The 27,942-nt window shown below is 41.8% G+C and overlaps 1 protein-coding gene across 7 annotated transcripts in view; it reads right to left on the reverse strand.

The window, feature by feature from the left end:
* Window positions 1-2,621: 2,621 nt before the first annotated feature.
* Window positions 2,622-27,942, reverse strand: part of DAPK2 (death associated protein kinase 2) — a 65,456-nt gene continuing 40,135 nt past the window's right edge. For 4 of the 7 annotated variants that reach the window (XM_075160359.1, XM_075160360.1, XM_075160361.1 and 1 more), the window contains 7 exons: window positions 23,768-23,906; window positions 20,489-20,618; window positions 19,273-19,321; window positions 18,568-18,594; window positions 14,681-14,833; window positions 13,240-13,285; window positions 10,202-12,353 (listed from right to left, as the gene is read on the reverse strand). In XM_075160359.1, the coding sequence (XP_075016460.1) occupies window positions 11,718-12,353; window positions 13,240-13,285; window positions 14,681-14,833; window positions 18,568-18,594; window positions 19,273-19,321; window positions 20,489-20,618; window positions 23,768-23,906 (1,180 nt within the window). In that variant the 3' untranslated portion in view covers window positions 10,202-11,717. Of the gene's footprint in view, window positions 5,880-6,419; window positions 6,501-6,675; window positions 6,766-10,201; window positions 12,354-13,239; window positions 13,286-14,680; window positions 14,834-18,567; window positions 18,595-19,272; window positions 19,322-20,488; window positions 20,619-22,132; window positions 22,194-23,767; window positions 23,907-27,471; window positions 27,801-27,942 lie in introns of those variants that run through there. The other 3 variants (XM_075160365.1, XM_075160363.1, XM_075160366.1) reach the window with 3 other exon arrangements.

Here is a 27,942-nt window from a genome sequence, read left to right on the forward strand (position 1 = left end):
AAAGGCCCAGCAGCAGCCGAGACAAGACTAAGGCTCAGCACTGAGACCAAAACTCCATCCTTACCTTGTTTTCTGTTACTTGAATTGCATTGACTAGGACTAAACTTAATTTAGTATTTTCTGTCCTTTGTCAACTGAATAAGGGACTCTAAGCTAAATACGGGAAAGGCTTTTCCATGTTTCAAAACAGTAAATCTAATGAAATTCAAATTCCATACCAATACATTACAGCATCTTTTAGGTAGATAGAGTAAAAAGATTTAAAAGGCAGCTGAATTACTTAAAAGATTTTTTTCCAAATAATTGTTATATTAAGACAATTTACACACACTACTACAACTACTACTACTACACACACTTCAAACAATCATTTTTAACAAAGCATCGTATGTAGCTTATGAGGCTCATCCTCAAGAAAAAAAGTATTTTAGGAACTACTGATGTGACACAATTTTTCTTACCTGAGTTTGTTGAGCAGATACCTCCCACCCTAAACAGGCCTGTGACTGAGCACAGTTCCAAGAAGGACAGGAAAACGTTACACCTCTGAGACTGATGGTCACACGTTGTAGCGAATTGCTATAAAAAGCTAATGCTCGGTGACAGTCTCTTCACCTAACCCCTCAAAAATAACAGCAAACTACACCAGCAATGACACTGTGAGAGAAACCTGAGAAGCTAAGTCTCTGGCATGCGGAGCTGCAGGTAGAGCCAAAGGTCCATGCTATTAGGTCTCTGAATAACCTAATAGCCTCATGTTTCTGACACGGGGTATGCTGTGCGTAGGGCACAGTCACAGGCTTCTTGTGCAACCCCCACCCCCCAGACCCACAACCAGATCAGCCATTCCTTCCCATCTTGTCACACAGCCAAAGCCCATTGTCCACCCCATCAGGACTCCTCAAGGCTTCTCCTCAAACCATTCTTCCCTCAGTAAAGTCACTCGCTCTGATGTGGACCATGACTTCTCGCCCATCTGAAACCTCCACTTTCTCAGCTTATCACAAGCTCTGCCTCCAGACCAAACTTCTGCCCCCGAGCCTTAGCCACACACCTGGTCACCCCAGCTGGGGCACAGCTCTGGCCACCCCCCATAAGCACTCTGGTTCTTCCTGCCCCAGCTGGATGAAGCCTGCTGTAATGTCACTTCATCAGGCTCATGATCATCTCCAGGTGATGGTGCCCAAAAGTAACCCCTATTTGGCCCACCACTTTTAACTCCTCTCACTGAAACACTCATGCTGAAAATAACGTACTACCTAGCACTCATGCACTGAAGTTGATAAAGTTTGAGGTTTATGTGAAGACAGAGTAGGCGATTAAGTGAAAAACAGGGGAAACGTCATCCAATTCACAGAGTGACCATACGGAGAAGAGAGGGGTAAAAGACATGCCTCCGAGTCCTCTTCAATTCTCAACTGAACACTGTTAAATATATACCTCTTTTTTTCCCCTGCCACATACAGCTTCCCTGATCTACATGCAAATGTGGATAGGAACAATACCTCTTATTAAAAGAAAAAAAGTCACCAGATACACAGTAAATGGAGTTGGACAGCACAGACCAGAGATAACACCAGAAATAGTGCACAGAGCTTCTGGGGTCAGAAGAAGCCAGGCTTACCTCACTCCCTGAGGCTGCGGACACAGGGGAGCGGCGTAGGGACCTCGATCCTGAAGAAGCATCACGGTCCAGCAAGCCTTCCCTCTTGCTTCAGCATTGGGCTGACAGCAAACCCACTAGCCCCTCCGGCTAAAAGGCTAGTTGGTGCTAAGGCGACGGCTCCTCTCCGGTCGCACGCAGCACCACAACGGTCCTCCTGCAAAGGCCATTTGACCGCCTTACCCCCAACCCAAGCTGCCTGTGCCCGCAGCCAGCGCCAGCTCCCCGCGGGGTGTCACCACAGGTGAGGGGAATAAGGGTAACGGCTGCTCCGAAGGGCCTCGGTGCCGCTGGCCCGACTCCCACTCTCTCCCGCACCCGTCAGGCTGCCCCGCGGGGCTCGCGCGGCGGCCGGCACGCGCCCGGCCCCTCACGGCACCCGCCTCCGTTTTCTCCTCAGCGGCCCAACGGCTGAAACCTGCGGCAGCGGCTCCAAGCCCCCTTCCAACCCCCGGGCTGCGTCCCCGGCAGGGAGCCCTCCCTCACGGCTCCCTCCTCAGCCGCCCAGCCCCGAGGGAGGAAGGAGGGCCGCGGCCCACCGCAGCCGGTGGGGCAACCCGCGCACCTGCTGCCCCGGGGCAGCCCCCGCCTCTGCCCGGGGCCGGGGCAGCCGTGAGGGGAGCGAGAGCCACCGGGAGGGCGGGCGGCCCGGGCCGCCACCCCCGCGCGCCGCAGCGCCCCCTGCCCAGGTGCCGAAGGGCAGCTCAGCCCCTCCCGCTGCCGACAGGCTGCGGCCTGCGCGGGGCACGGCGGGGCCCGCGCCCCCCGCGGGGCGCTGGGCTTCTGCCTCTCTCGGGTGCGTTGCTTGGGTGCTGCGCAATTTCCACGTCACGGACACTGCAGATGTCATAGCGGCCGCGGAGGGACTGACCTTTCCGGAGGGACAAACTAGCACGGCACGGACCCTGCTCGCCTTGTTCAGACCAACAAGAAAGAAAGAAAGAAAAGACGCTCGTCCTGCTTTGCAAAATTTTATTAGCAAATCAGAACAACTAATATATTTGTTGGTTTTGACAGTCTGTACTATTTCCAAGTACATAAAAATCAGTGTTTCTCTCAATAAAAATACAGGCACACAGAGTTGAAAACATCACCACTAAATTAATAAAAATACTCTAATAAAAATACTTGCTTTTTTCAGACTATCACTTCACTTATCTCCTTACTGCTCAAAAATAATACACAGAAAATAGATTTTCCTCCCCCACCAAAGTAAATTCTGTAACAAATTTTTTTATTGAAGTGTACTACATCTCCCCTCCCACCCCACCCCACCCCCCCTTTCATGCTTTTTTAAATTTCCCCCCTTAATAAGAGGAACCTCTAGGTAGTTCCTCAAAAACCACCAATGGTATGAAACTAACCCCCGCACTGAGGAAGGTGTCCTCCAGTGCTGTAAACAGCGTTTAATTAGACTATGCCTCCCTAAGCAGGGCTGAATTTCCACCTCAATGGAATAGACAGGGTAATAAATAGAGAGAACACCACATTTGGAAAAACACAGTAAAACTTCCTAATAAATCACAGGCATTACTCCCGAGAACAAGAGATTATACACTCACAGCGTACTCCTATCTGGAACAGTCAGGGAACAGTTTGGCTTGACACAAGCGCTGCTTGTTGTGGTTTCCGTGCCATGAACGCCACATTTCTCGGGAGCCCCGTGAAGCTGTGCAACGACTGAGAGCCGCGGGGAAAGGCCAGCCCTGCTGCTCTCCCGTGACTACGCCAACGCTCCTGTCCTTAGCTGACCTGGGCAAAAAGGTGCCTGAAGACCAAACACCATGAGCTGTCTGTGATGTCGTTGTTAAAACACCACCTTACATCTTTTATTAATCTAGAATTAATAAGCTGGAGCTTATGGCTTCACGCTGCCTGGCACTCCTCTGTCCGCCTTTCTACTGCATCCCGTCTTGCTCAGTAGTTGCTAGGATTTTACATAAGCAGAACGACCTCATCTCCGTGAGAGCACAATTCTGATGCAACAACCTAACAGCTATTTTAACCAGGGCTTAATTTTCAGAAGTGCGATTTATGTACACGTCCCGCAATCTCTAATTTGGAAACTGAAGGTGTTTTGAAGCTCCGGGAATTCAGAAAAATACCACTGGCTCCTATTTATTTGGTTTTACATAGCCCAGGGAATGAACTCATGGTAACGCATGGGACACAGAAAACAGGAAGCAAAATTTGGTAGGTAAGCTGGGCAGCTTTTTATCCACATATATATTTTTAGTGTTCCATTTATGAAAGATTCCCTCCAGACACCGGAACAATAGTTTTTCCCATTACTGCTCCCTCTTAATATATATATATTACTACAGCACTTTTTGAGGATTCTGCCTCAAAAATTACACAGAAAGCTCAGAAATACACCTTTTAATTGAATGTGAAGAGGAGCCCATACCCTGCTCCTCATGCCTTGACCAGGCACATGTCACAGGCTATGGCAGCATAAGACATGAAATGAAAGGAAATTAAATAAATAGTATCAAAATGCAGTGCCATATTTGCCAAAACATTCATTCTCCTGCTTCCACAATTCCTATACCTACATTCTCTTTCACTTCCTTCAACCTTCCCAGTCCAGGTTCACCTCCGCTCCCTACGTGTCCCTCTCGCACTTATTCCTCTCCACTGCTTTTTTCCCCCACCATCTCCTTCATTTTATGTTTCTTCCCTCAAATCCTACTTTCTGCCTCTCTCCTCCAACGCTTCTCGTCCATTTCCTTCCTTTCATTGAAACAGTTTCTCATCAACTGCATTTTAGTCTCTGCCTAAGCAAGGATACAAAGCTACAAATAAAAGTAGCATATTTTTATTTCTTTCTTAGAAATGGGAAGCCAGGCAAAATTAACCTGATACTAGTTTTCAGCACCAGTTCACACCTTAGCTCTAAAACCTCAACCTAGAAGTGACAACCATAAAGCCAAACAAAACCAGTTTCCTTGTCAATCTATAGTTATTTCTAGTAGGCTTGCTTTCTGATTTTTAATTTATTAAATGGCAAAATAGATATGAACTTCTAACAACTAATATATTCAAATGAAAAAAATAACCTAGTCTATGCACATTTTTTGGTACCAATTGAACAATACTGGCTTAGAAATTAATATAGTTAAAGTGCTGCAACTTCCTAGAACAAAGACGTTACATCAATATCAAAGTGCTTACTTCCTCAGTTTTGGATACAACCCCCTGAATAAGACACAGATGTTTGCAGTTTGGGTTACACGTAAACAGCACCTATACAAATAGGTGTTAATGAATCTCCAATTTGCCGACAATAAATTAAAACAATAACAAAGTCTAATACAGACTATTTCTTCAAATACCTTGGGTTTTTAAGTGCCTTGTTTTGGTGAAGCATCCTGCCATCATTCTGTAAAAACGTTGTATTTGGGTGCATGTAAGTCACTACAGAATTTTTTCCCTTTTTCATCCAAAGATTGTCCTGGCCTATCATCCTCTCAGTGGCCAGAATCATTTGTACTCAAATTGACAACGGCAGTTGTGTTAGTCTGCAGCCAAAGACGATGGCCAGAGAACAATTCTTATTGCAGTACAGAACTGTTTACTGCTAGGTTCATGAAATCAAGGTTATGATATATAATGGCGGTATGATTTTCTCTTCAGTAACAGCAATAAGAGTATGCACGCAGCTAACAAAACCTGTCAGATACCTGCCATCAAATATTTATGCTATTAACAAATATAAAAATTGTATTTAAAAATTTCCTTAAGACTCAATAACAATTTCCCTGACTGAAATAATAACGCACACAGTCTTAATCATTGTGCGGAATGTGAATTATTGTGCAGTAAAAGAATATCAGTAGAAACCCTACGTCCCGAGTGCAGTTGGTATCACAAATAGATTGAAGTATCACTGAAACGCTCAACATATAAAAGCACTCCAATCACTGCTTGTGCTGCAGCATTTCCCTGGGAATCTGGATCCCCAATTTTCTAAAATGCTCAGAAGGCATTTAATAACATCATCCAGCTGTTGGTGTGGTTTGAGAAGCGAGAAGCATCATACCAAGGGTTCGCACAAGAAGTCAAGGTCTGCTGTCACGGCTGCTTTTTTCATCAACGATGAAAGTTTCTTCTGTCTCCTGCCCATGGAATTCTCATTACGTTATGATATGCTGCTTCTCCTCTGATGAGTGGCTTTTCTTTGTGAAAGATCCTCACTGTCACTTTCACAGTTTCTCTGAAATAGCAAGGCCACAATGTTTCAGTCACGTAAATGAGATACCACACTCCGAAACATGATGTTCTAATGTTATTAGTGTATCCTCTATTGAGAGAAGTAGAGCTAATAGAAATCTCAGAGAGTTTAATTCCAGAAGGTCACGTGCACTCCAGGGTCCCCCACCCTCCATCACACAGCTGGTGACAGGAGCAGCACTGCAGACTCCCTCCGCGACCGCTCGTGTCTCAGTCAGACAGCACGGTCACTGCTACGGAATCCAAACATCATCTGCAGCCTCCGTGCTGCCCCTTTACAGAATAAACGTGGCTACCACCTGAAGGCTTTGTAGAGTCACCCGCCCTCCCTGCCCAACATTTCTGTCACAGTAACACAACTTAGAGCAGCATTAAAGACACACAAGGGATGCCACCGGCCCGTCTGGTTTCACGCGCAAACCCATTGCCATCCTGTTGGGCTGTGCACCCGTATAAGGACAGCGAAAATCACTGCACAGTAAAATTGGTCCTTCTCTTCTTCCCCTTTGAGAAATGTACCTACCAAACTTTCATCCTGTATTAGGACCTTTTTCACCAGCGAACGAGATAAGTGGTTGCACAATGATACAATACGGTAAGAAAGCTATGGAGAGAGGGAAGAATGAGAATTTGACCACACGTATGCAGTGCAGACATATCCAAACACATTTCATTATCTACCGTATATTACGATTTTACATTCAAGCACCATCTTGCCCTCTGATCCCACCAGGCTTGGGAAGCCTTACATGAGGAGGATTAAAGGCTCGCTGTCATACCTTCCATCGCCTTCTAGCATATTGCCTTTTGAAGTTTTCCATGTTAACAACAGATGCTTGCCGAACCAAAGCCTGTCGCTTGTCCACTGGCTGGAAGATAAGAGAGCAATTTTATTGCTTGGCTCCCTTTGGTGCAGGAAATACAAAAGATTCTTCATGTGCTCTGGAGCTGGCTGAAAAGAATGCTGGCTGGGGAAGCTGTGGATTCATACAGGTAAAAGCAGAAGAAAAAAAATTAAATCTAGTCCACCCTGTGCCTGGACAGGACCCCTTTGATTTCAAACAAAATCTTAAAACTAGTGTACAGTCAGTGGTCACTCTTGGCTCTGTGCACAACGTTGTTCTGAGAAGTTCCACTCCTGCCCCCTTCTAGCCGTTCGACCTGGCGCAAAAGGCACATCACATGGCATGGACCCCGTTCCAGCCCCCACTTCTGCCTTCTGTTTCATAATGATCCACATAAAAAACAAACAAAAGGTCTGGGAAAAGCTTTTCTAGCCAAAGGACAGGATGAAGAACAGCCAAACAGAAGAGCGAGAACTAAGGGGATGCGAGAGGGTGCTAAGGCAATGCTTTCACTTCCTGAAGTTGCTAAGGTGCTTCTCAGTGCACACCTGCACTATCTCCATTTTCTCTGGATTTAGCTCATATCAGCAGGCCTTTATTCATGTCCCTCTTTCTGAAAGGCATTGGGAGAGCAACAAAAAGGTTCCACAGACGCCTGACAGAAAGGAGATGGAGCTGTTGTCAGCGCATCAACAGCACTGCAGCACACTGCTGCTCAGGGGTTTTGCACGTGCTTGCTAGAAATCATGACAGAATAGGACTAAACACAGCATCGTCACACTGTTAGGCCCTGTGCTACCTTCTAATTTTTCAGATAGAAGTTTGCACATTTTGCCCTTTACAAGGATATTTTAAAACCAAAGATACATTACGGCCCTTTCCTAATTTCTAGCATGTGGCTCTTCACTTTATTCTAGCACATCTTTTCTGAATTGTGCTTTTGCAGATTTTTCTTTTACCAGGCTGATTTAAACATCATAGGTAAGTTTGAGGCAGTCATTTCAGATCTGAAGATGGAGAACACGTGAATTCACGTGAATGTGAAATATGGAATAACTTCAGAGAGCACTAGCTGTACTCTACAAACGAAGTATTACATTGGTACCAGAGAGTAGCCCTTCTCCTGTGTCTCACAAAGCTGGTCAATAAAAACCTTATCAGAATCTCAGGAAGGCTCAGGTAACCTGCCACTGCGAGTAATCTTATGCAATTAGTCTGAGATTGACAGATCCCAAGCAAAATAAGAAGGTGGCCCAAGAAAAGTAAATCCATGACCAGCTTTGGTCAACGCTGGACTCACCGGGAATGACAGAACAGTTGCGTTTGGAAGGGGCCTCTGGAGATCATCTAGTCCAACCCCCTGCTCAGGGCAGTGTCATCTACTGCAGCTTGCCCAGGACCACATCCTATTTGGGTTTCAAAGGATGGAGACTCCACAACCCCCCTGGGCAACACGTTCCAGCATTTGACTGCTCCTTTAGTAAACAAGTTTGTTTGCTTTTTTTAATGTTTAAATGGAATTTCTTTATTTCAATTTGTGCCCATTGCCTCTTGTCCTGTCACTGGATACCACTGAGAGAGCCCGGCTCGGTTTTCTTTACTCCACTCCACCACATATTTATACAGAAGCCACGCCTTCTGTTTTTGACACTAAATCCCAGCTCTCTCGGCCTCTCCCCCTTGACAGACACTCCAATCCCTTAATCATTTTCACAGCATTCCATCAAACTCACTCCAGTATGTTTTGCTGACATCACCGTAATAAAATGGGAAAAAGTTAGCTGTCATTTAGTATTAGTGACAAGGATACATGCTACAGCATATCTGAAAGAACTCAGGCTTTGTCCTTTAACCATACCCAGAGTATGAGAGCACAAGACATCGATACCCTGGCAATAAATACATGAGGAAAGAATTGCAATACTTAGTATGGAAAAATAGGAAGAAAAAATATATATATCAGAATTCAGACATGTGCCTAAAATTTTTGGTGCCAATCTGGTGTTAAGGAACAGATGTTCTGCAAACCCTGACACAGTCCTTCTGAAAATGAAGCACCTTTCAACTCCAAAACCACATCAAAATTTGCATAGACCAGAAAACTGTATTTGACAGATTAAGGGGGAAAAAGTTCAAAACCAGATCTGGTAAAAGTGAAAAGAAAAAGGCCAGGAATCAAAACCTTCAAAGATTATGGAGTTTATGGAGTGACAACCATTCCAGCAGTTCTGATCTGCATATGTAGGAGGTGGATAACCCAGAAATACTTATACTGAACTGGACTGGAATGCAACCAAGCCAGATACCTGAAGAAGCAAAAGTATCAAAGGAGCATGGAAAACACATCAGTAGGGATTTAAACATTTTTTTCAGCAAAATAATTGATAATGTTTATGAGACAACAAATTCACTTTTCTCATCAAATGCTGTAGGTATAGCATTTGTGCAGATATTTCAGCAGTAATTCAAGGAGCCAAGCAATCAGCTAGGTCTCTCATTTAGATGTATACACCATTTGCGTACAACCAAACTGGGACATTTAAGCATTAAATATAATTTCCTCATGCTGCAAATGGCTAGCATGGTGCAACAAAACACTAAGTAGAAATCAATTTGAAGTGGGAAAAAATGTCACTGGGCTAAATGTCAGCTGTACGATCACCATGAAAAATTTCCGAGTGCCCTTTCAGCAGTAGAACCATCGCTGAATCAAAATAGCTCAACTTCACAGTAGTCCAGACTGTTAATATCGGCCTCTCAATTTCTAAGTAGCCTGCAAACCAGCGACCTTGTCATTTTCTCAATCATCAGAGCATCTTCTCCAAAGCAGTATGTCAGTGACCTCCTTCAGCTCAGAGAGCACTAGCCTCAATGACTGAGTCACAACAGTATTTACCTCACCCAAACACGCTCAGGAACAGAGTGGCCTCATTTAATGTTCCTTCTCATTGTGCCAGTGCATTTGTTCATAAAGAAAATCTACATGAACAGAGAATATGAGATCATGGCTGAGGGAAGGCGCACTCTCCTTCTTGAGTGTCTTTTCTGCAGATATTAACTCTCACTAAGCTTTAAGTTACTTTTTAAGAATTAAAACTCTCTCCCTCATAAAAAAAATCCTATGTTCCGGTTCCCCTGGACAGTATCTCTCGGGTCTTCCAGCTCAAAGGGACCTGCAGAAGTGACAACTGAAGCGTTCTGAGAGATTAAAAAAGGGACATAAGTAAAATTCTCAATACTATTTGTCACAGTGGAGCCCAATTCTCCCCAACCATCAACATCAGCTTGCTAGGGACATTTCCTGGCTATCTATGCTACTTTGAAGCTTTTGAAAATTTTACATCTTGTGCAAAGAAAGATGCCACAGAGAGCACATCTGGTTTCCCTCCTCCGCCGAGTACGATGGCAGGAGTAACAATACCCCTACTGAGTAACTGTTTTCACAACTCTGAATCTTCACCAGCCTCTGCACGTCTTTATGAGGACATGGCAGTGATGGGTCCGCTGTACTCTACACAAATTGGATGAGAGTATGCTTTTATCTTTTTATCTCAAAGTAGGAAACATTATTCTTATTATTGTTTTGAACAACAACAGTTCAATTTAGCTAGGTCATTAACCTCTCTGGAAAAGGAGGAGGGAGGCTGGCCAGTGAGAGACATACTCTGATATCTACATAAAGATCCACTCTAGATGGACTCGAGCAGTGATGCAGGGATGCCTGGCTACTATCTCACTGGTTCTTGTAGCTGAGTAACAGCAGCTACACCTCGCAGCAAATTCATACAGCTAAGCAAAGGGGCTGTAAACTAGCTGCAGAACCTAGACTGGCAACTCTTTTCAGTACACCGAAGCTTGACATCTCTTTTTCAGTCACTAATTACACCATCAGGGAACAATTGCATCCTGCATAAATAACTATTTATTGTGTTCAAAAACGAGATGGGTACATCTGTGCATATTAATACAGTATAATCAAATGATTTCTTTGAAATACAAGACAGCAGGGCACGATTCAAGTTTGGGCCAACTTTTCTTTTACTGTCTAAAACTTAAGAAAAAAAATCTTCACAGCAAGAACACTAGTCTCAAATCCCACACCACAGATTAAATTAATTGTAGCTTTGTCATCTTCTTTACTGTAGAAAGCAAACCAGAGGTCTATATTATCACTTATCACTCACAAATTAATATTTGCACTGTAAAATTACATACACAGTTATTTGATCAGTTCATTACAAGTTCCCAATTGTGTCTTTTGAATAGGATTTCTTTAGTACAGGACAGGAAACTTAAGTGAATTTTAAATTGAAGGATTAAGCAACAGCTAACACCTTTGACGGTAAAAGATTTCACCCTGCATAGCTGGCCTAAAAAATAATCTTAACTTTTCTTCATCAGCAGCCATTTCACAGAGAATTTCCACAGTACTAGCTAAACGTTAAATTATTACACCATTTACTTTGTTCTTTCTTTTACTGGACAGATTTAACCTTTGCAAATATTTCTTTCACACGATTTATAGAACTGCCTGCATGCAGCAGGTCTACACGACTGTTTCCTTCATCAACCAAAGATCCTACCATGAGATTTTTATTAGTTTCCAGTTACCCAGCTTCTAGTAAGTACAGGCTGACCTACTCTTTATTCCAAGTTAATTATTTAGTAATCTTCAGGAACTGTAATACATGATGAAGTATGATATAGGCAATGCAGAAGGCTGTAGGGTTAGATGTGTCCATGCCACTGTGATAATCTAGGTTCCTGTAAGTTCAGACACTGAACATGGGAAAAAAAACTTGAACACTACAAACCACTGGGAGTTTATGGTTTTGGTCAGCATCTCGTGCAATACATCAGAATTTCTATTTTAGTTCTATGTGATGTTTTTGTGTAGAATCTATGCACTGAAAACTTTTTAAACCACTGTACATTGAAACAGGCAGCAAACCCTGCACCTAACCTGATCTACAACATTACTGATTTGATTCTGCTACGTCAAGATTCAATCCTGCAAGGAATTCTTCACAGCGAGATCTATTTAACAGCTCCATTAGTGATTCATTAATATCTTTGTTGAAAACAGAGTCAAAGTTTCCATTCACACAGGCTTCATTTTCCAGTTGAAAACTACTCATTAAATCCTGTATCCACCTGAGTTCTTCAGAAAGTTCTTGACTGAGAGATTCATACTGACTCTGCAGATCAGCATATTTCCCGGTTATGCCTGTAAGACTAACGCCTACAGTCTTGATATCATCTTGTAGATGTCTTTTCAGGGATTCAATTTTACGGTATTCATACTTCAGCTGAGACAGCTTGTGCCTCACGCTTTCATTCTCTTCTTTATACCAAGCTTCTTTCTCATTATAAATGGAAACCAGAGCATCAATGTCGTCCTGCAAGGAATCGTGGGATGCAGCCAAAGCGCTGAAACCCCGTTCTGTAAGCGAAATGTCTTCTACTACTCGGGCAAAGCGCTCAAAGTTGATGTAGGTATTATTGGGAGGCATACTCGAATGGCACTTTATGGTGTACTCTCTCAGGCGTTTCGTCTTCAGCTGTGTGTTCTCAACCTTCTTGTTTTCTTGGACTTTTGTTTCTTCTTTCAGCTGGTGAGTCGTCAGACAGAGGAACTCATATTACTGAATGTTTACAAGACAGTGCAGTAATTCAAAAACTCTACACAAAGGATGCAGCCTGAACTTCCACAACGCTGGGACACTCTTTGCTCCCACAGATTTTCCTTCATGCATTTGATTAAAAGAAAAAAAAATACAAACACACACAAATCCAAAAATAAATGTGACAAGTGATGTACATTCATTCCAATGTGGTAAGTGTAAATAATAGGGCCACAATTTATTTTCATGTTAATTTTTAGCAGTTAACAGTCTCAAAGCTATCAATATTTGTAAGAGGAAAAACAACAATCCTGAAAAGACTCCAGTTAATGTTTTGTGCAATGCAGAGCAAAAACTGAATTTCAAACATCCTCATTAGTCATGCTGAGATTAGCTAAATGTATTTTCACAAAATTATCCACAAAAGCAAGCAATGTTTATGATGAAAAAGTATATACAGACACACAAATCAACACACTTGGTACAGCAGTTATATGTTGAGAGAAATTATATTTTCCACATTGGCTGTAGTCAACTATCAACTCAAGAAAGCACTAAACCCAAGATGTAGTATATGTGCATGCAGAGAAAAAAGCAAAGCACAGTCTAATGTAGGATACTGTAAGTGCAACAAACATCAATGCTTTGTCTCCCCCTCTTTTTGAAAGTGATGATAATAACAGAAGTCATTTGCAGAAATCTGAGGATTTAGTCAGACCCAACCAATTTCTTCCCAGTGCTTCTCTTTGAGACACCGAGGGTCTCTAAGTACTGAGAGGACAGTTTTCCATTTAAACACACCAATAAGAGTGAGAATATTGTCTCTGCTTTGCTCATAGTAAAAGGCAAGATCTATCTCCTTATTCAGTCTTACCGTTATCCATGGATGAGACAGAGCTTCCTGAATTGTAAGCCGTTTCCTAAAAAACAACAACCCAAAAAAACCCCACAGACTTGAATGAGAAATACCTTGTACACAAGCCCATTGACCCACATTTCTCCCAGGCTTCATATGAAGATTATATCAAAATAATGCCAGGACTAACTCAAATTTCAGGGTTATATTCCTCCATGAGGCATACTGCTTGTGTATAGTAGTTTAGTAACTGTTCTAAGTTTCAGTAAGCAGCTGTCCTCACTCTACACAATTTTAATTCTTACTTCATCAAAAATCTACCTGTATTTTTGTGTATCCTTCCATAAAAAGTAATATAACATTACCTGGTTTTGATCATCCTACATGCTTAGAAAATAAATCCTTTCTATACACCTTTAATAAGACTGTGTCTGAATCAAGGTATACAACATTAATTATATCAAAACTGTGCTTTGGAACACAATATTCCATCACTGCAGGAGCTGCCATTTCCTGAAAGCAAGATTTCTGAGAGGAATACTTCAAACCTAATCAAATCTGATGAATCCTAACTTCCTTCTGCATCGTGGCAGTTTGGTGAACAGCACATTAAGAGCCCTGAGAATCAAAGGTAGAAACACAGCATTGCGCAGGGACAGCCTCTGTACGTGGGACAAATATCAATATCACTGACTTGTCCTTTCTTAAAAGGAGGTTGCTAGACCCGTGCAAACCTCTTGTCAAACCTACTCTAATCTATTCTAAGGCCTGAGGATTTGCAGGAATCTTGACTGAACAGCTTGCCTCTTTCTCTCTAATACCTATTTTCTCCCCTAATGAAGCCGTTAGAAAGAATGGCCTGCAATGGCCTGACTTCCCTCCAGGACAAATAGGGTTATGGGGAAGTAGACGCTACTTCTGTGTGCACTTTATTAGAAGCAAGAAAAACTAAAAAAAGGTCTGTGGTTCCTATGAACTGGGAATAAAGATCTGCATAGCTGTCATGCAAATTCTAGGTGGTTGCAACAGATGCAGAGAGACTTAAGGAACAATTCCACTATGAGCACGTGAAGATTTTTCTGCCCTTGCACCACTGGGCGCATATTCTGGGATCATGTCACCTCCTTGCAAGTAGTTCATCATAGACTGAAATATCGGAGTGGTGGTTACCCAAAACTAGAGATTTTGCACACCATTTTCAGCCTTTCAACCTACACCCTGTTGTACCACCTTGACTCAGATGAGAATTCAGTCCTGAAAGTGAAATTTAACTGAGAAGATTTTGGTTCCTTTTGTTAGGGCTTCTAGGTGCAGTGATTAACTAGGGGCACAGCAGCAGAACTTTGCCTCCTGTCTGGCACTTGAACACTGCAGGGAAAGCTTTGCAGATTACTCATCAGGCTACGTTTCACCAGGTTTATCTTAGAGGCAAATGGATCTTTCTGAATTTTTTACTTACCGTGTATCTTTCACCAGGAGTTTCTGAATAAAATCTTTTGCCAGGTCACTGGTATTGCTGAAAAATTCTTCATCAAATTCATAATTCACAGCTGTAATGTTGGCAAGCGTTTCTTGTTTAGTTTCTCCAAGGAAAGGCGATGCACCGCTAAGCCTAGATAAGCCAGAAAGAAGAATCAATTGGAAAAATAAACAGCAGAGGTCCCCTAATGAAATTACACTGACTGTGTAATATACTCTCAGGACATTTGTGGATCTCGTGTCGTAGCAGCCATACCACGTGGGAAATAACAGGTCCGGCTTTGGCTCACTATATCTGTGGTTATGAGCCAGACTCATCTTGAAAGTCTCTAGTGCAGCACTAATGTGTGCACACAGATAGAAATGCACAGACTCTCCTCTCTTAAGTGTCTCATTGAAGTCATTGCTAATCAAACTAGAAAAAGCTTCAGCTGAGGAGAGTCTCTATCCCTGTGAACCCACAAACGCTACCAGGCAGAAGCTTCTATCAGCTTCAAGCAGATAAAGTAGTGTTTCTATAGATTTTTCTCTGGGTATGAAAAGCCCTGCCCTGCTTTTCTGTCTGCAAAGCTACTGACAAGTTCCCTGCACAGTGGGTTCAGCCAAGAGACCTTTCTCAGCTGGAACCAAAATACAATGTGTGATCAGAAGTCAGGTGCGTGGCCTTGCCCAGGGGCCAACTCCACCAGAGAGGTAGGGCCACACTGCTCGTTAAAAGGAATCCACAAACAAAAGGATTTTGGCTGCAGTAAAATCCAACTGTTTCTGAACAATGCAAAATTTCATTCTGTTGGCACTCTGCTGCAACTGCAGGGATGTAATGGAGACATCATCATAATCAAATGCTATTCAGTAATCTTTACTTAGTCAGAAAAAGCTTTCATCCTGCTTTGCATCTCTCAACTGTGACTGACGACCTTCATCTTTGATGACTATTTACCTCTGCTCCATAAAACTCAAGTGTCAGAACAGATTCACTGCAGACTCCTCCTGCCCTGCCCTCCCTCCCCTCCCCTTCCTCCCTCCCCAATCCACAGGGATGCTGACTTGCAAAAGTCTGGTTTACGGGAAATGTTATTTATACGAAGGAATTTGATCTCATCCCTTTTCAAAAATCTTCTGGGCTATTATTATGCTTATCTATTATAGCTTTGATAGCATAGTTTCAGAATGCAGCAGGCTCAAAACAGGACTGCAGCAAATTCCTGGGATCTAAACTGAGGTTTTGAATACTCAACAGCCTGCTTACATGATCCTGCTCAACAGACCTTTTACCCTGTCTGTATTGCCACTACCATGTTGATGGGGAATTTGAGGGTAAGCAGAAAGTTAGATGGGACCACCTGGGCCATTCAGCCCAGTCCCCAGGTACCACATGTGGTTTTATCCACAGAATAAACATTGGAGTGCATGAAGTGTTTTCTCTCCCTCTACAATCATAAAATGACCCCAAAGCAGCTGACACAGCAAGGCAGCATGAGTGAGGTCCTCCAGCTGTCTTTGATGCAGTAAATTCCACCCCATAAGCCACAGTCAATCTCACTTCTTAACAGGTTTTACATACTCCCTCTTAAGCTTTTGTTCCATTTCTGTTAGCCGCAAAGAAGGCTACAAGCAGGCACCTCGCCACAGACCATGGGTGTTGTTCCAAAACTAAATCTTGGAAACCCGCCCTACAGCCTTGGTTTCTTTTCCCTTTCCCAAAACTGTGCCATGAAGCAGCTGTAATTCCACCTTCCAGCCCTTTGCTGGAAACCAAAGCCAACAGTGCTCTATTCTCCTCTGCATTTTTTTTTTCTCTTTGGGACTCAGTTTTGAGGTCTCTGAAATGGGAGGATTCTCAAATCCTGACACCTAATGCAAATGACTTTTGTCATATCCTGACTCAGTGCCTGTAAACATCCAGCAGCTGACCTCAATAATAGAGGCTTTGCCCTTACAACCCAGTGAATCACTCCACTGGTTACTGAATTAAGGACTTGCAGGCATTTTGATGTCTACATCTGACGACAGCATCCATTTGATTGCTGCCATGTTTGCTAAAGTAGGCAGTATCATTAAACACACCCCATTTATTCAGAATTCTTCAGAACAAAAGGCTTTAAAATTAACAGGCAATACTAGTTAAAGGCATACAGATTTCTAGTACATAGCATATCATGCAAGCTGACCCTCCCATCATAAAAAGCATGGTCTTTTTTTCTGATCATTTGTAGGTAGACAATTTTCAACCTTAATTACTATGGCAATCATTACTAGCCAACCAGGTAAAACAGATCTTGTACACTGGATACAGTACAGAAACCTGTACAGTATCTGTATCTGTACCAGTATAGATACATTATTCTGTCCCCAGGACAGAACTCTCAATGCAACAGAAAAACTTCGAGAGCACCTGGCCATCCGTGCACCACTAAGTGATTCCCACCTGCTTATCTTCAACTCCTAAGTTATCCTCTCATCATTTATGAACACACATAAACAGCAATTCACGAAGTTTAATGTCCTGTCAAGTACACGTGTCACTGAAGACCAGAGTGCTGATAAAAAGCAAGGGTCTGGACAATATTTTAAACCCCTTTACCTGAGCTTGGGCTCAACCAGTATCCCTATCTTTTTCTGCACCTCAGGACAGAAGGGAATTTGTTGCACTGAATCTGATTTCTCAGATCATAGCTCTTTTACAGCTTTTGGGGTCTAAACCTTGGGTATAGCCCAAGAGTGGATTTAGTTCCACTACATTTGTTCTCCACACTGAAAAGCCGTTCAAGTCTCCATACTTGTACTAAGCCCTGAGCTGTGCAGTGCAAATCCCTCTAATACTAGAGTGCACCTTCTTTAAGCCTGGCAGCAAGTTAGTCCTCTGAGCATCATAAGGAACAGCAGAGGTCCAGGGTAGGAATGTTAGGGCGAGACATGTCCAAGCGTAGGGTATCCACCACGCACTGCTCCCCAGCAGTCACAGGAGCTTGATTTCAATGGAAGCAGCTAGGTCCAAGGATCCCTGACCAATTCTGTAATTCTCAAATCAAACCAGAAGAAAGAATTTTTGAAGCAACGAGTGCTGTCCCTCCATTGCCTGCATCCATTGTCACACAAGCAGTTTCACAAATTGTCAAGCTCCATCTTAAAACTCTCTCAACTCCTGTCCCCAGGATGCCCACAGAACCTAATTTCTTTGAGAGTTTGAACTTGTCATAATTTCCTACTTTTATTTATTCATCACCTGTTGGCACACTTTTCTTCTAAAAAGTATGTTTTTTCCCTTGTGCTTACTGACTGCAATGATATTCCCAACCAGGCTTTGCTTTACTAGCTTTAACAAGCCCTTTTTAATCCTGTAAGATGAATTCTCAGTTCCCAGGGTCAACTTCTCTGCTCCTACCACAGCTTAAATTCACCTTTTTGAATATGGGTGACCATATTTATGCATAGTAATCTAGACTGCTACCTTTACAAGCAAATTAAAACTTCCCTGTTTTCACCTGAAATAACTCACCTTGTAAATGGTACTACTACACTTTCTGTTTCTATTCTCTCCACACACCGGTAGCTCATAGTCATTCTATGAGCAACCAATACGCTTGGGCTTTTCCATCCTCTACCATTTGGAGCTGATGAGGTCCCGTAAGAAGCAGAAATGCCCAGTGATGCTAGACATTTGTTCTTCATCTGCTCAGAATGCCCTTCTTTTACTCCTTATTTTAAACTTGAAAAGGCTGCAGGATAACATTTGCCCATTAGACAAACCACTGCCCACCCCGTGTTGCAGCTCCTTTCTTAAATGACTAAAGGGAAGAGCTGTTTCGTACTAGTGCAATAGAGCTTTAGGGAACACTTCTATAGGAGTGAATCCATTGTACTCACAGTATGTAGGTGATGACTCCTATGCTCCTAAAAAACAAAGGAGATTAATTGCAGGGGTTCTACATGACCTGTATTGTTCTTAATGTACACAATATGAAAAAGTCAATAGTAGCTGCTATACAGGCAGAAGAGCCATCATGGCTTTAGATAACTGCTAATATCTCTCTTAAAGAATGCTGTTTCAGGGAAAACGTTAATTTTACATATAAGTAATGTGGGTATTTGAAGTCTCTTTATGTATTTCTACTCTAGCAGGTATTTACTACAGTACACATCAGAAATACAAAGAAATAGAAGCAAGGATGTTTTATTTGGGGTGACCTCTTTTGCCTGCCTTCTCAGCAGATTAGATTAGTACGCAGGTCGCCTCTGCATGCAGTGCTCTTATAAATAAAGCTGTCACAAGCGCTGCAGGAACATGTTTTCTTTTAAGAGTGCTCCTCTGCAGTAGACAGTGGCAAACTGTTAACTCTATAAATGCCATCATTTAAGTTTTTCATTGTAATTTTGCAGAAATGAAATGCTTATCTTTTAATTAAAAAGAATACATAAAAATGGAAAGACAGAACAAAGAGTTATTAACTGCACTTAAGTTTTTTGTTTTGATTTGGATTTAATTTGCTGCAGTAGAATGGATTCTATTCAGAGCAAATTGGGAAAAAGTAACAGTAGAGCAACCTGGAAAAAAAACCATTAAAAACTTACCACATATCTGCAGCTAGTCCAAGCGGTTCATAGTTTACTATTTCTGGAGCTGAAAGAAAAATTTAATCAAACATCAGCAACTGAGGTAACAAATTTTTACCAGGCTGAACTGAATAGCAGGTCAAGAATTACCAAGAGGGAGAAATGGGGGGTGGGAAAAGGAAAGGTAGTTATAGTATGCACTGTTTATAGTTTTATAGCCCTGATAGGAATTCAAGTTCACGGGAGTCCAGAAGAGATTACGTTGAGTAACTTGGAGCATACTGCAACTCAGGAATAAGGGTGAAGCAAATATTATATACCAATTACAGTGCAAATCGTAACAAATAACAAATTATTTCACCTCCCATGGATACTGTTACCCCTAAGAACCTGAGCTTTTGTTTTGTTTTTAACTGGTGCCATTAAAGGTAGCTTCTAATGGCCAGTCAGAAACAGCCCTTGGGCAAGAGATTAAAATTACATTTCAATGTAGTCTGTAGCCAGACTACATCGCTATCCATGCCAAACCCTATTATCTTTATAAGAAACATTTCCTCATTGGAAAACATCCCCATATGAGACTGCATGCAAGAGAAAAGACCAAGGTGAGGTAACGAGATGAAAAAAGGTGCCTGTAACGGTTGTGTTTAACTGCAATATGAATTACAATTCTCTCCCCGCCCCCCAACCCCCCAAAACCAACCCCAAAACCTCTAATTGAAACTAATAGAAAGGAGTAGGATTAACCTAAAATCCAAGTGAGACATTAGAATTATGATCAGTGAGTAACAAAAAGAGAATCAGGTGGAAAAATGTAAGGGGAGGTGAGGGTTTTGTACTCAACAGGTGTACAGTGTGAGGCAGTTTTATCTACAAAGCAATGATAGAGATACCCATGTAACTGTGTACCCATGTCCTACAGCACAGAGAGCTTACTTGCCCCAGGCAACAAGTAAAAAATTTAATTTGTATTTGCAGGGTTTCACAATCTCAATCCTGAATTTACATCTCCAAATATTTACTTGGCAGCAACCTACTCTCACAGGAGTAGCACATCTAGTTTATAGAAAGCACCTCTTGGCTATTCCAGAAAAATAAAGTAAACATCTAGATTTAGGTCACCTTGATACAAATGAGATCGAAACTACCTCTATCCCTCACTTCTTAACTTTGAAAAGATGTCTCGACTTCCTCATGGAACTTGCAATACGAGACAAAGGAACGGGTCACTCACCTACAAATTCCGGGGTTCCAAAAATGTTTTTAAATTCAACTCCATCTTCTATTTTGTGAGCCAGGCCGAAGTCAATGAGTTTGATGTGTGGAATAGGGATATTCTTGTCTAGAAGCATAATGTTTTCAGGCTAAAAATAACAACAGATAGATCTTTGTTTTTATAATATTAATATCTTGGGAAATTGACAGAGTTCTCAAGTGCTTTTTTTTTCTTCACACATACAACACTGTAGAAGAAGAAACAAATATCTGTGCCTAACTATTTACAATTCATTCTTCTGAGAAAGGGATGACAACTATGAAATTTGACATCGAGTGGACCAGAACTTTATAAAAGCAAAGCAAATCGAGTAAGAGTAATACTTTCATTCCTTTAATTTTCTCTCATGCAAAACCTGCCTTTCTCTATCTTCCTGTTACCACTCCTAAGCTTATTTTCTTAATGATGGCTATTGCCAGGATGAAAAGATACCCTTGTCTTCACAATGAGACAGAAATTTTTCACACAACTGTATGTAGTTTCCTAATCTGACAAGATATGCCTCTAGATATGCCCAGCAGTGTTGTGATATAACACGAAGTGGAAGCTCAGTTTATCTTGTCCCCTCTTAAAACAGAAAATATACCCCTGGGAAGATGTCACACCCTGACCGCATGGATTTGCCTCAGTTACAACAGCTGTGCACAGAAAACAGCAGCTAGCGGGCAGCTGAAGCAGTGCAGATACCCGGTGCAGAAAGAGTGCCATTGTTTGATTCTGAGGGACAGCTGCACCACTGAATATTTTGACTGACAGCAATTTTACTGATCTGTTCTTGGAATTTACACTGGGAAACCTCACTATTTCTGCCTAGTTGTCCCTATACTGTATTGTAAGCCACTGGAAGATGTCTTATTAAATGCTTCTTGAGGGATTCTAGCCACATCTGAACCTACTTAGGGAAGGAAAATGCTCTTCTCTATGAGACTAAATTCACAGCTGCAACAAGGCCAGGAAAGAGCTAGGATTAGTATCTGAACAGTCCAGAAAACAGAAAGAGTTGGGATCAGAGGTCCTAAACTCATATATGATAGCAAGCTATTAAAAGAACATGTAGCATTACTCACAGCATTGTAGGGAAAAGCTGAAGCTAGAATTGTGAAATTAAAGCTAATTTCTTCAACCACAGGCTGTGACTTTCTTTACCAGATATAACAGACATTTCATAAACTTATTTCTTCAACTAAATTTCTCAGCCTTAGTTACTCCCTACCATGGCCCTATTTCACAGGTTTCAGAGTAAACTATGGGTTCAATTTATCTCCCATGAAGAGCTTTAATGCATTAATTTGTCATAACTTAATCATAAGCTGAAGAGCAACAGTGAGACAGTTTGATTCCCTGCTGGCAGCTGCCTGGCCTTTTCACAGAAGATCCTAACGTGGAAGCAGCTCCTGCTTCTCAGTCAGAGCTGCACTGGGAAAGAGAGCATATGAATAATTTATTGTCATAGTCATTGGACCAAGAATATTTTAGCCTCAGGCTAACAAGTCTGGTTTTCTACCATGGATCTAGGGTGTATGTGTTCACCCCAGATACATGATGTAAGCTTGTTTAGAGCAGACAGAACAGACTGAAATGGCAAAAAGTCACAGTCACTACCTCTTGGACTGTTTTATTCCTTAGGTGGTGTAAGTCACTGTAGCTCCACTGCAGTCGATGGAGCCCTGTCAAGTGACAAGATAATTATGAATCATCCTCTATCTAATCAGATCACCGCTTAAAAATACATGTCTAATCTAACACTAGCAAAACTCCAAACCCAGTCCTAAAAAACCCAGGAGAGTTATTCTGTGAGTATGTTTTAGGTCATTTGATATTCGCTGTCAGTGAAATGATTCTTTACTTACCCTTTCTGATTTCTATCTTGCATTTTTTGTAACATCTTCATCGACCACCTGACATTACTGGTATTAAATATCAAAATTAGTAGCTAGAGATCATTATAGAAAAAGTTGCACCTATATTCTCACAATAATTTCATGCCACTGGATATTACACTGTTTTCTAACACACAGTGAAAACTTTCAGTCTTTGGCTTCTGGATTCATGTAGTAATTTCAAAATCAAGTGCACATCCTTTACATGTTCACACATCTCCTACGCTTTTTCACATGCACCCCGTGAAGATTTGGACGGTAGTTTGCTAACCAATTTCTTAGGGTAGATATGATTTGCAACATTTGCAACGACTACATATATGCCATTAACACTGACTCAAGACCAAGCAATTTAAGACAGAGACAGCATTAGGCACACATTTAGCACAAGGAATCAGCATATATATCCTGAGAATCTGGGAGGAGTCTATCTATAGCACACACATAATTAGTAATTAATAATAAACTAACCTGGATTTAAAGTTAGGACAAGGAACATGTAATCTAGCAGTAGAGTTTCTCCCTTTTTCCTTCATTTTAAAACAGTTCCCTCCTCTGTCTTATTCTACTTTCTCCGAGGGGATAAGTGCATTTTGAATGTATTTCTGGAAGCAGCAGTGTTTGAGGCAGCCACTTCTGTAGCTGTAAGTCTGCTACTGAGAAAGCAGTTTCTTCTAGTCTCAAGAGTTTCATTCCCAAGGACAACAGACTCCTAGCTTCAGAGAAGCATGTTCACCTAGGTAGGCCACAATCAAAAGGAGAGAGAGAGTCTCTTCTGTATTGTCTAGGCCAGTTGTACTGATATCAAAGTCAAGGACCAAAGCTATAGATTCACCTGATGTGGTAGGAAAGGAGCTCTCTGTGGTGTGCTTTCAAGGTCCTAAGCAGCTAAGAAAGCAAGAAGTCTTTTTGTTAACCAAACTGCACTGGATGACACGTACTCCTCATGTAATTCTAAACGCAGTGGGGAATGGAAGCAGCGACACTTGTTTGTAGCTGGACCTGGCCCTCCTCTTCCCAAAAATGCATTTCTTCTGTACATCATTGATTTTTAATTTTTTTTTTTTTTTTTTTTAAAACACAGCATGCTTTGGATGATACCTCAAATGCAAACAGCTGAAGGATGAAGACTTACAATTTCTTTTTCTCAGTCAATAAATATATAAGGCCATCCAAGAGTTACCACAGGCCTGATAAAGGAGATTGTCCTCCTTAGAGCACTCAGCTGTGAAGTGCATTTAAAATGGTCTTACCTATTATTTTAGGCATGTTGTCAAATACAGATATCTAACAAATTGTAGAAGGTACAGTCCGTAATTAAAAAACAATAACAGTAAGTCTAAATCAGCATCTTTACCTTTAAATCAAAGTGAGCAATTTTCTTTGAGTGAAGGTAATTCACACCATCCAAAATCTGCTTGATGAATCTGGTTGCTTCTTCTTCACTCAAAGACTCCTTCTGTGCCAAGAAGTCAAAAAGTTCTCCTCCAGAAACTCTGCAAAACACACCAGAAAACATCCTGTTATCTACCGCACTGTAACACATAAAATAAATGTAAGCCCAGAAAACTAAAGTAGCAAAAAACCTCCATGCACTTAGAAAAAGGCCACTCTTGCAGACAATCTAGAGTTTTGTGTTCTGGTCCCAGGTGTGCCAAAACCTCCTTTTGGCTTCAGCTCTCTCCTCTGTAAATTAAGGACTAGCTTTCCCTAATACATTTATTCTGCAAGGTTTGATTCATCAAGTATTATAAAGGACCAAAAAAAGATACATTGTTTGATGAATGTACAGACATGTACATATTGCAATAAGTAGACTTTTATGTTACCCATTTCAACTGCTATTTTTCAACATTTTCATTTTGGATGAGACACAGGACATATAACAAGTTGTAATAGTCAACAACTGTTAAATAATTACTTCTCTTATCAGTTGCCATCAGAAACATGAGGCAATAAGATCTGCCAACAGAACCTCTTTTCTTTCCAGAACAGCCATTACGTTGTCCTAATACAGATTCTTGCCTGACTAACTGACAGGAAAGCATTTATTTTGTGCTGAATTTTTAAGAAGAAAGAAGATTGTAGCAGCTTGGAAGGTACCTAAAATTGTTTTCGCAAATCAAGGAAGTGCTATGAGTTTTCACATCAACGTTGAAATACCTTCCATGCATATTTAGTACATTATTTTTCATTTTTGTGCCTTGTATTGAGAGCTCCAGTGCTATTTTTCTATATATTATGAATCAAGATGATCTAGATACTGAACTGGGCATTTTTTGCAGTTGTTATTCATAATTACGCTTACATTTATTGTTTCTAGTTCACACTGTCATTGATATTATTGATACATTCTCATTCAAATTTACTGTTGGGGGAACCCACAAAGCAGTGGTTGTTCTTGGGCTCAGGTGTACCACTCATCTGCTCACCATTCAGAGTGCAAGCACAAGACTTGAGAGATCCAACAGTCATTTTGGAAAACAAGCTTTTGGCCCTGTTGTCTGATGAAATACCTTAAAAGAACTGGCAGGTTCAAATGCTTTGAGTTAACTAAGTGCTGTGACTCACAGACAAGTTAGATCACACTGTGCGCTGCAGAGGTCTTTCGTGCAATCATTCCTCTGACCCCAGGCTCCTACACAACACTGGTGGTGACAAGATGGTGATTCCCTACTCTGCCTCTTTCAGAGTAAACTATTGTGAACAGCTACAAAAACTGCAAAGAGAAGTCAACTGCAAACGAGAACAACATGTCAAAAGCCACAAAGACATTGGGCTTATTTCTTAGCTTCTACTGTTGCTGTGGGTGACAGCATACCTTGCTGTTCCAGAAGCAGAGATTTACACAGGACCTATTGACTTGAGCATTAATTACTGAATATTTTTTTGCAGCTCCCACATAGTCAGAAACTTTCTAAGCAACATGAGTCAGGACACTTCACCTGGGCAGAAGTCACCTCACTTCAGCTGGGCAGAAGTCACTTGATGCTTTAATTGTTACAACTAAATGGCTGGCAAACAAAAATAAACTTATATGACCCAGGAATATGTTGCAACTGCTGTCTCCGGCTGCCGCCTTCTCCTTCCTATTAATCTCAGTTACTCAGCCTGTGAGACTCTTGTTTGGTCTCTGATTTTCTTTTTAGGTGACACATACCAAGGGTCTTGGCACTAGCATCAGTCTTGCTGGACAGGTTTTGTTTTACCCTGTGCATTTCAGGAGCCAGGGAACACTGTCTCCTTTCCTTATTGTAGCAGGTTTAGGGGCCTTGGTTCATTAGTTTAAAAATTATTACAGCTGACTGTGACAAGCCAGTAAAAAAAAATCTGTAAGTAAAACCTGGTAGTGTCTTAGTGAAACCTGTGTACAGAGAGCAGGCAAGTCCCATTTCCTTAATGATTTCTATTCAAACTGCACTTAAGCAATCACCTCTGGCCTGGTCATCAGGAAGCCAGCTGTACCGGGATACTTTTCTTGTACTTTTCTGGCATTTAACCATGTAGGCACACTGCTCTCTCTTCCTCTTTTACCCTGTAAAATCTCCTTGGTGATTGTTCCTTAAGGCGGACTCTTTCATCAGGACTAAGAATAAAAAAGTTCTCTCTCGAGCCAGACCGACAGCCCACGTAGCCCAGCCTCTGGTTCTCCAACAGCAGCAAAAGAGACCACCACTTAAGGAGAGCACACAAGCTGAGCCACTTTGTGAAAGCCGTTCCCCTCACCTTCCCTGGCACAGAGGACTGTGCTAAGGGTGTTAGAGGATACCCTCCTGCCTGGAGGAGGCTGGCAACTTTCTGCTGAGGAATCTCCTTTGCTACACAAAGGAATGTCAGAAAATTGTTTAGCTGCCCAGACTGGAGGTACTTAACTCCCTTTCTCTCTTGCTGCCTCCAAGGGTGGTCACTTAGAACAGTTGGGTTAGCTGCTCAGGGCACACCAGGGATTTTGCCCCAATGGCAACCTCAGCAACATCCTGGGGAACCAGCTACACCTAAAGCATCATTGAAGAAACCATAGCCTGCAAGAACAAGGATCACAGGAGATTTACTTGCTGGCTCCTTGCTGTATTTTCTCTCTTCTCTCTAGTTCACACTAACCTTGAATCAGGCTAGGCAGGGGGAACTTCCAAGGTACAGAATACAACATAAAAATAAAAAAGGAAACAAAAAAAAAGATTCAGGGAGTCTGAAGTCTATCAGCAAAAGACTCCCTCTTACAACAAGTACACGAGCGTTTCATTTTCTGAAGGTCAGAGATCAGCACACATTACAAACAGTACATTAATCTCCAGTCTCTTGTGGTATAGCCTAAGACATTAGCCTAAGCTGCAGAGATTTTAAAAGGGTAATCTAAAGGAAAATTCAGTAGAAGAGATGGGATGATTTCTCACTAACAGAGACTCAGGCTTTAAAAACAGGTTTGAGTAAATTGTACAAAAAGAGTGGTAAGCAGTTTAGTGCAGGATCATTGTTATCCAAGTTACGCACCTGAACTCAAAGAAACCCTCAGGCAGAAGAGACTTAGCAATCCCAAAAGCCAGCCATTATGGAATCCCAGGAAAAAAGCAGTTCAGCACTAATTCCTTTGCAGTAAAACACTCATAACTGCACTACAAGTTATATTTGAACATCCGGGGAGGTGTGTTTTCTAAATCAGCACCACCTGTAAAAGAGCAAATGCTCCTTTCTCAGAGGACCTTAGGTTACAGAAAAATTCCTTCCTCTGGTTCCATCTCTTTCCCTTTTACCGTGTCACCTTATTCCCATGGCAAAGAAAGAAGCAAACAAATGATACCTTTGCTGTTCCTTCAAAGTCCAATAAAAGACAAACGACAATGCTGCCTTAATTCTTGGAAACAGCTGTTTATTTTGTGTACACAACCTTGCCACTTACCAGTAGAGGAGACTGGCGTACCGATCAAACCTGCCTTTAGGCTGCTTTTGTTTGGGCAAAGCAGCCTCAAGGCAGGGCCCAAGAGACAGAGAACAGAAAGGTCACAAAAAGCTGTGGAGAGCATATCCCTGAACAACGTACACAAAGAAGGGCAAACTGTGAACCTGCCAAACTGCACGTAACAGCAGTAGACTTGGCAATGCTCTTCCTCCTCTTGAACAGAAGAAACAGCACCCATAGAATCAACCCCTGTGCAAAGAGGACATGGTCTTGCCTGTGCCAGCACAGTGAGTTTGGGAGATGGTCAATATTTTAGCCAAAGCCTCTTTTAAACACCAGGGTAGCTTCTTCAATTAATCAAGAATACTGGGGACATTCTTTTGAAGCTGAAGTCCGTTGTAGCTTAACGTAAGATCAGTTGGCCAGGTGCTGTAATGCTTATTTTGATAAACTGCAGGGAGTATGAGACTCTGAGATCAGTGCGAGGAGGAGAGATCATCTGTTTACAGAGAGAATTTAATTATCTTTATTAGCAATTACCATAATCCTCAATTTGTATACAGCAGCTGAATGCAGTGGCCTTAATCAGGTCAAAACTCTGTTGCACCCAGCCTTTTAAAAGCGCAATAAGCTAC

This window comes from Calonectris borealis, chromosome 11 (genome assembly GCF_964195595.1).
Source record: "Calonectris borealis chromosome 11, bCalBor7.hap1.2, whole genome shotgun sequence".
Taxonomy (NCBI): Eukaryota; Metazoa; Chordata; class Aves; order Procellariiformes; family Procellariidae; genus Calonectris; species Calonectris borealis.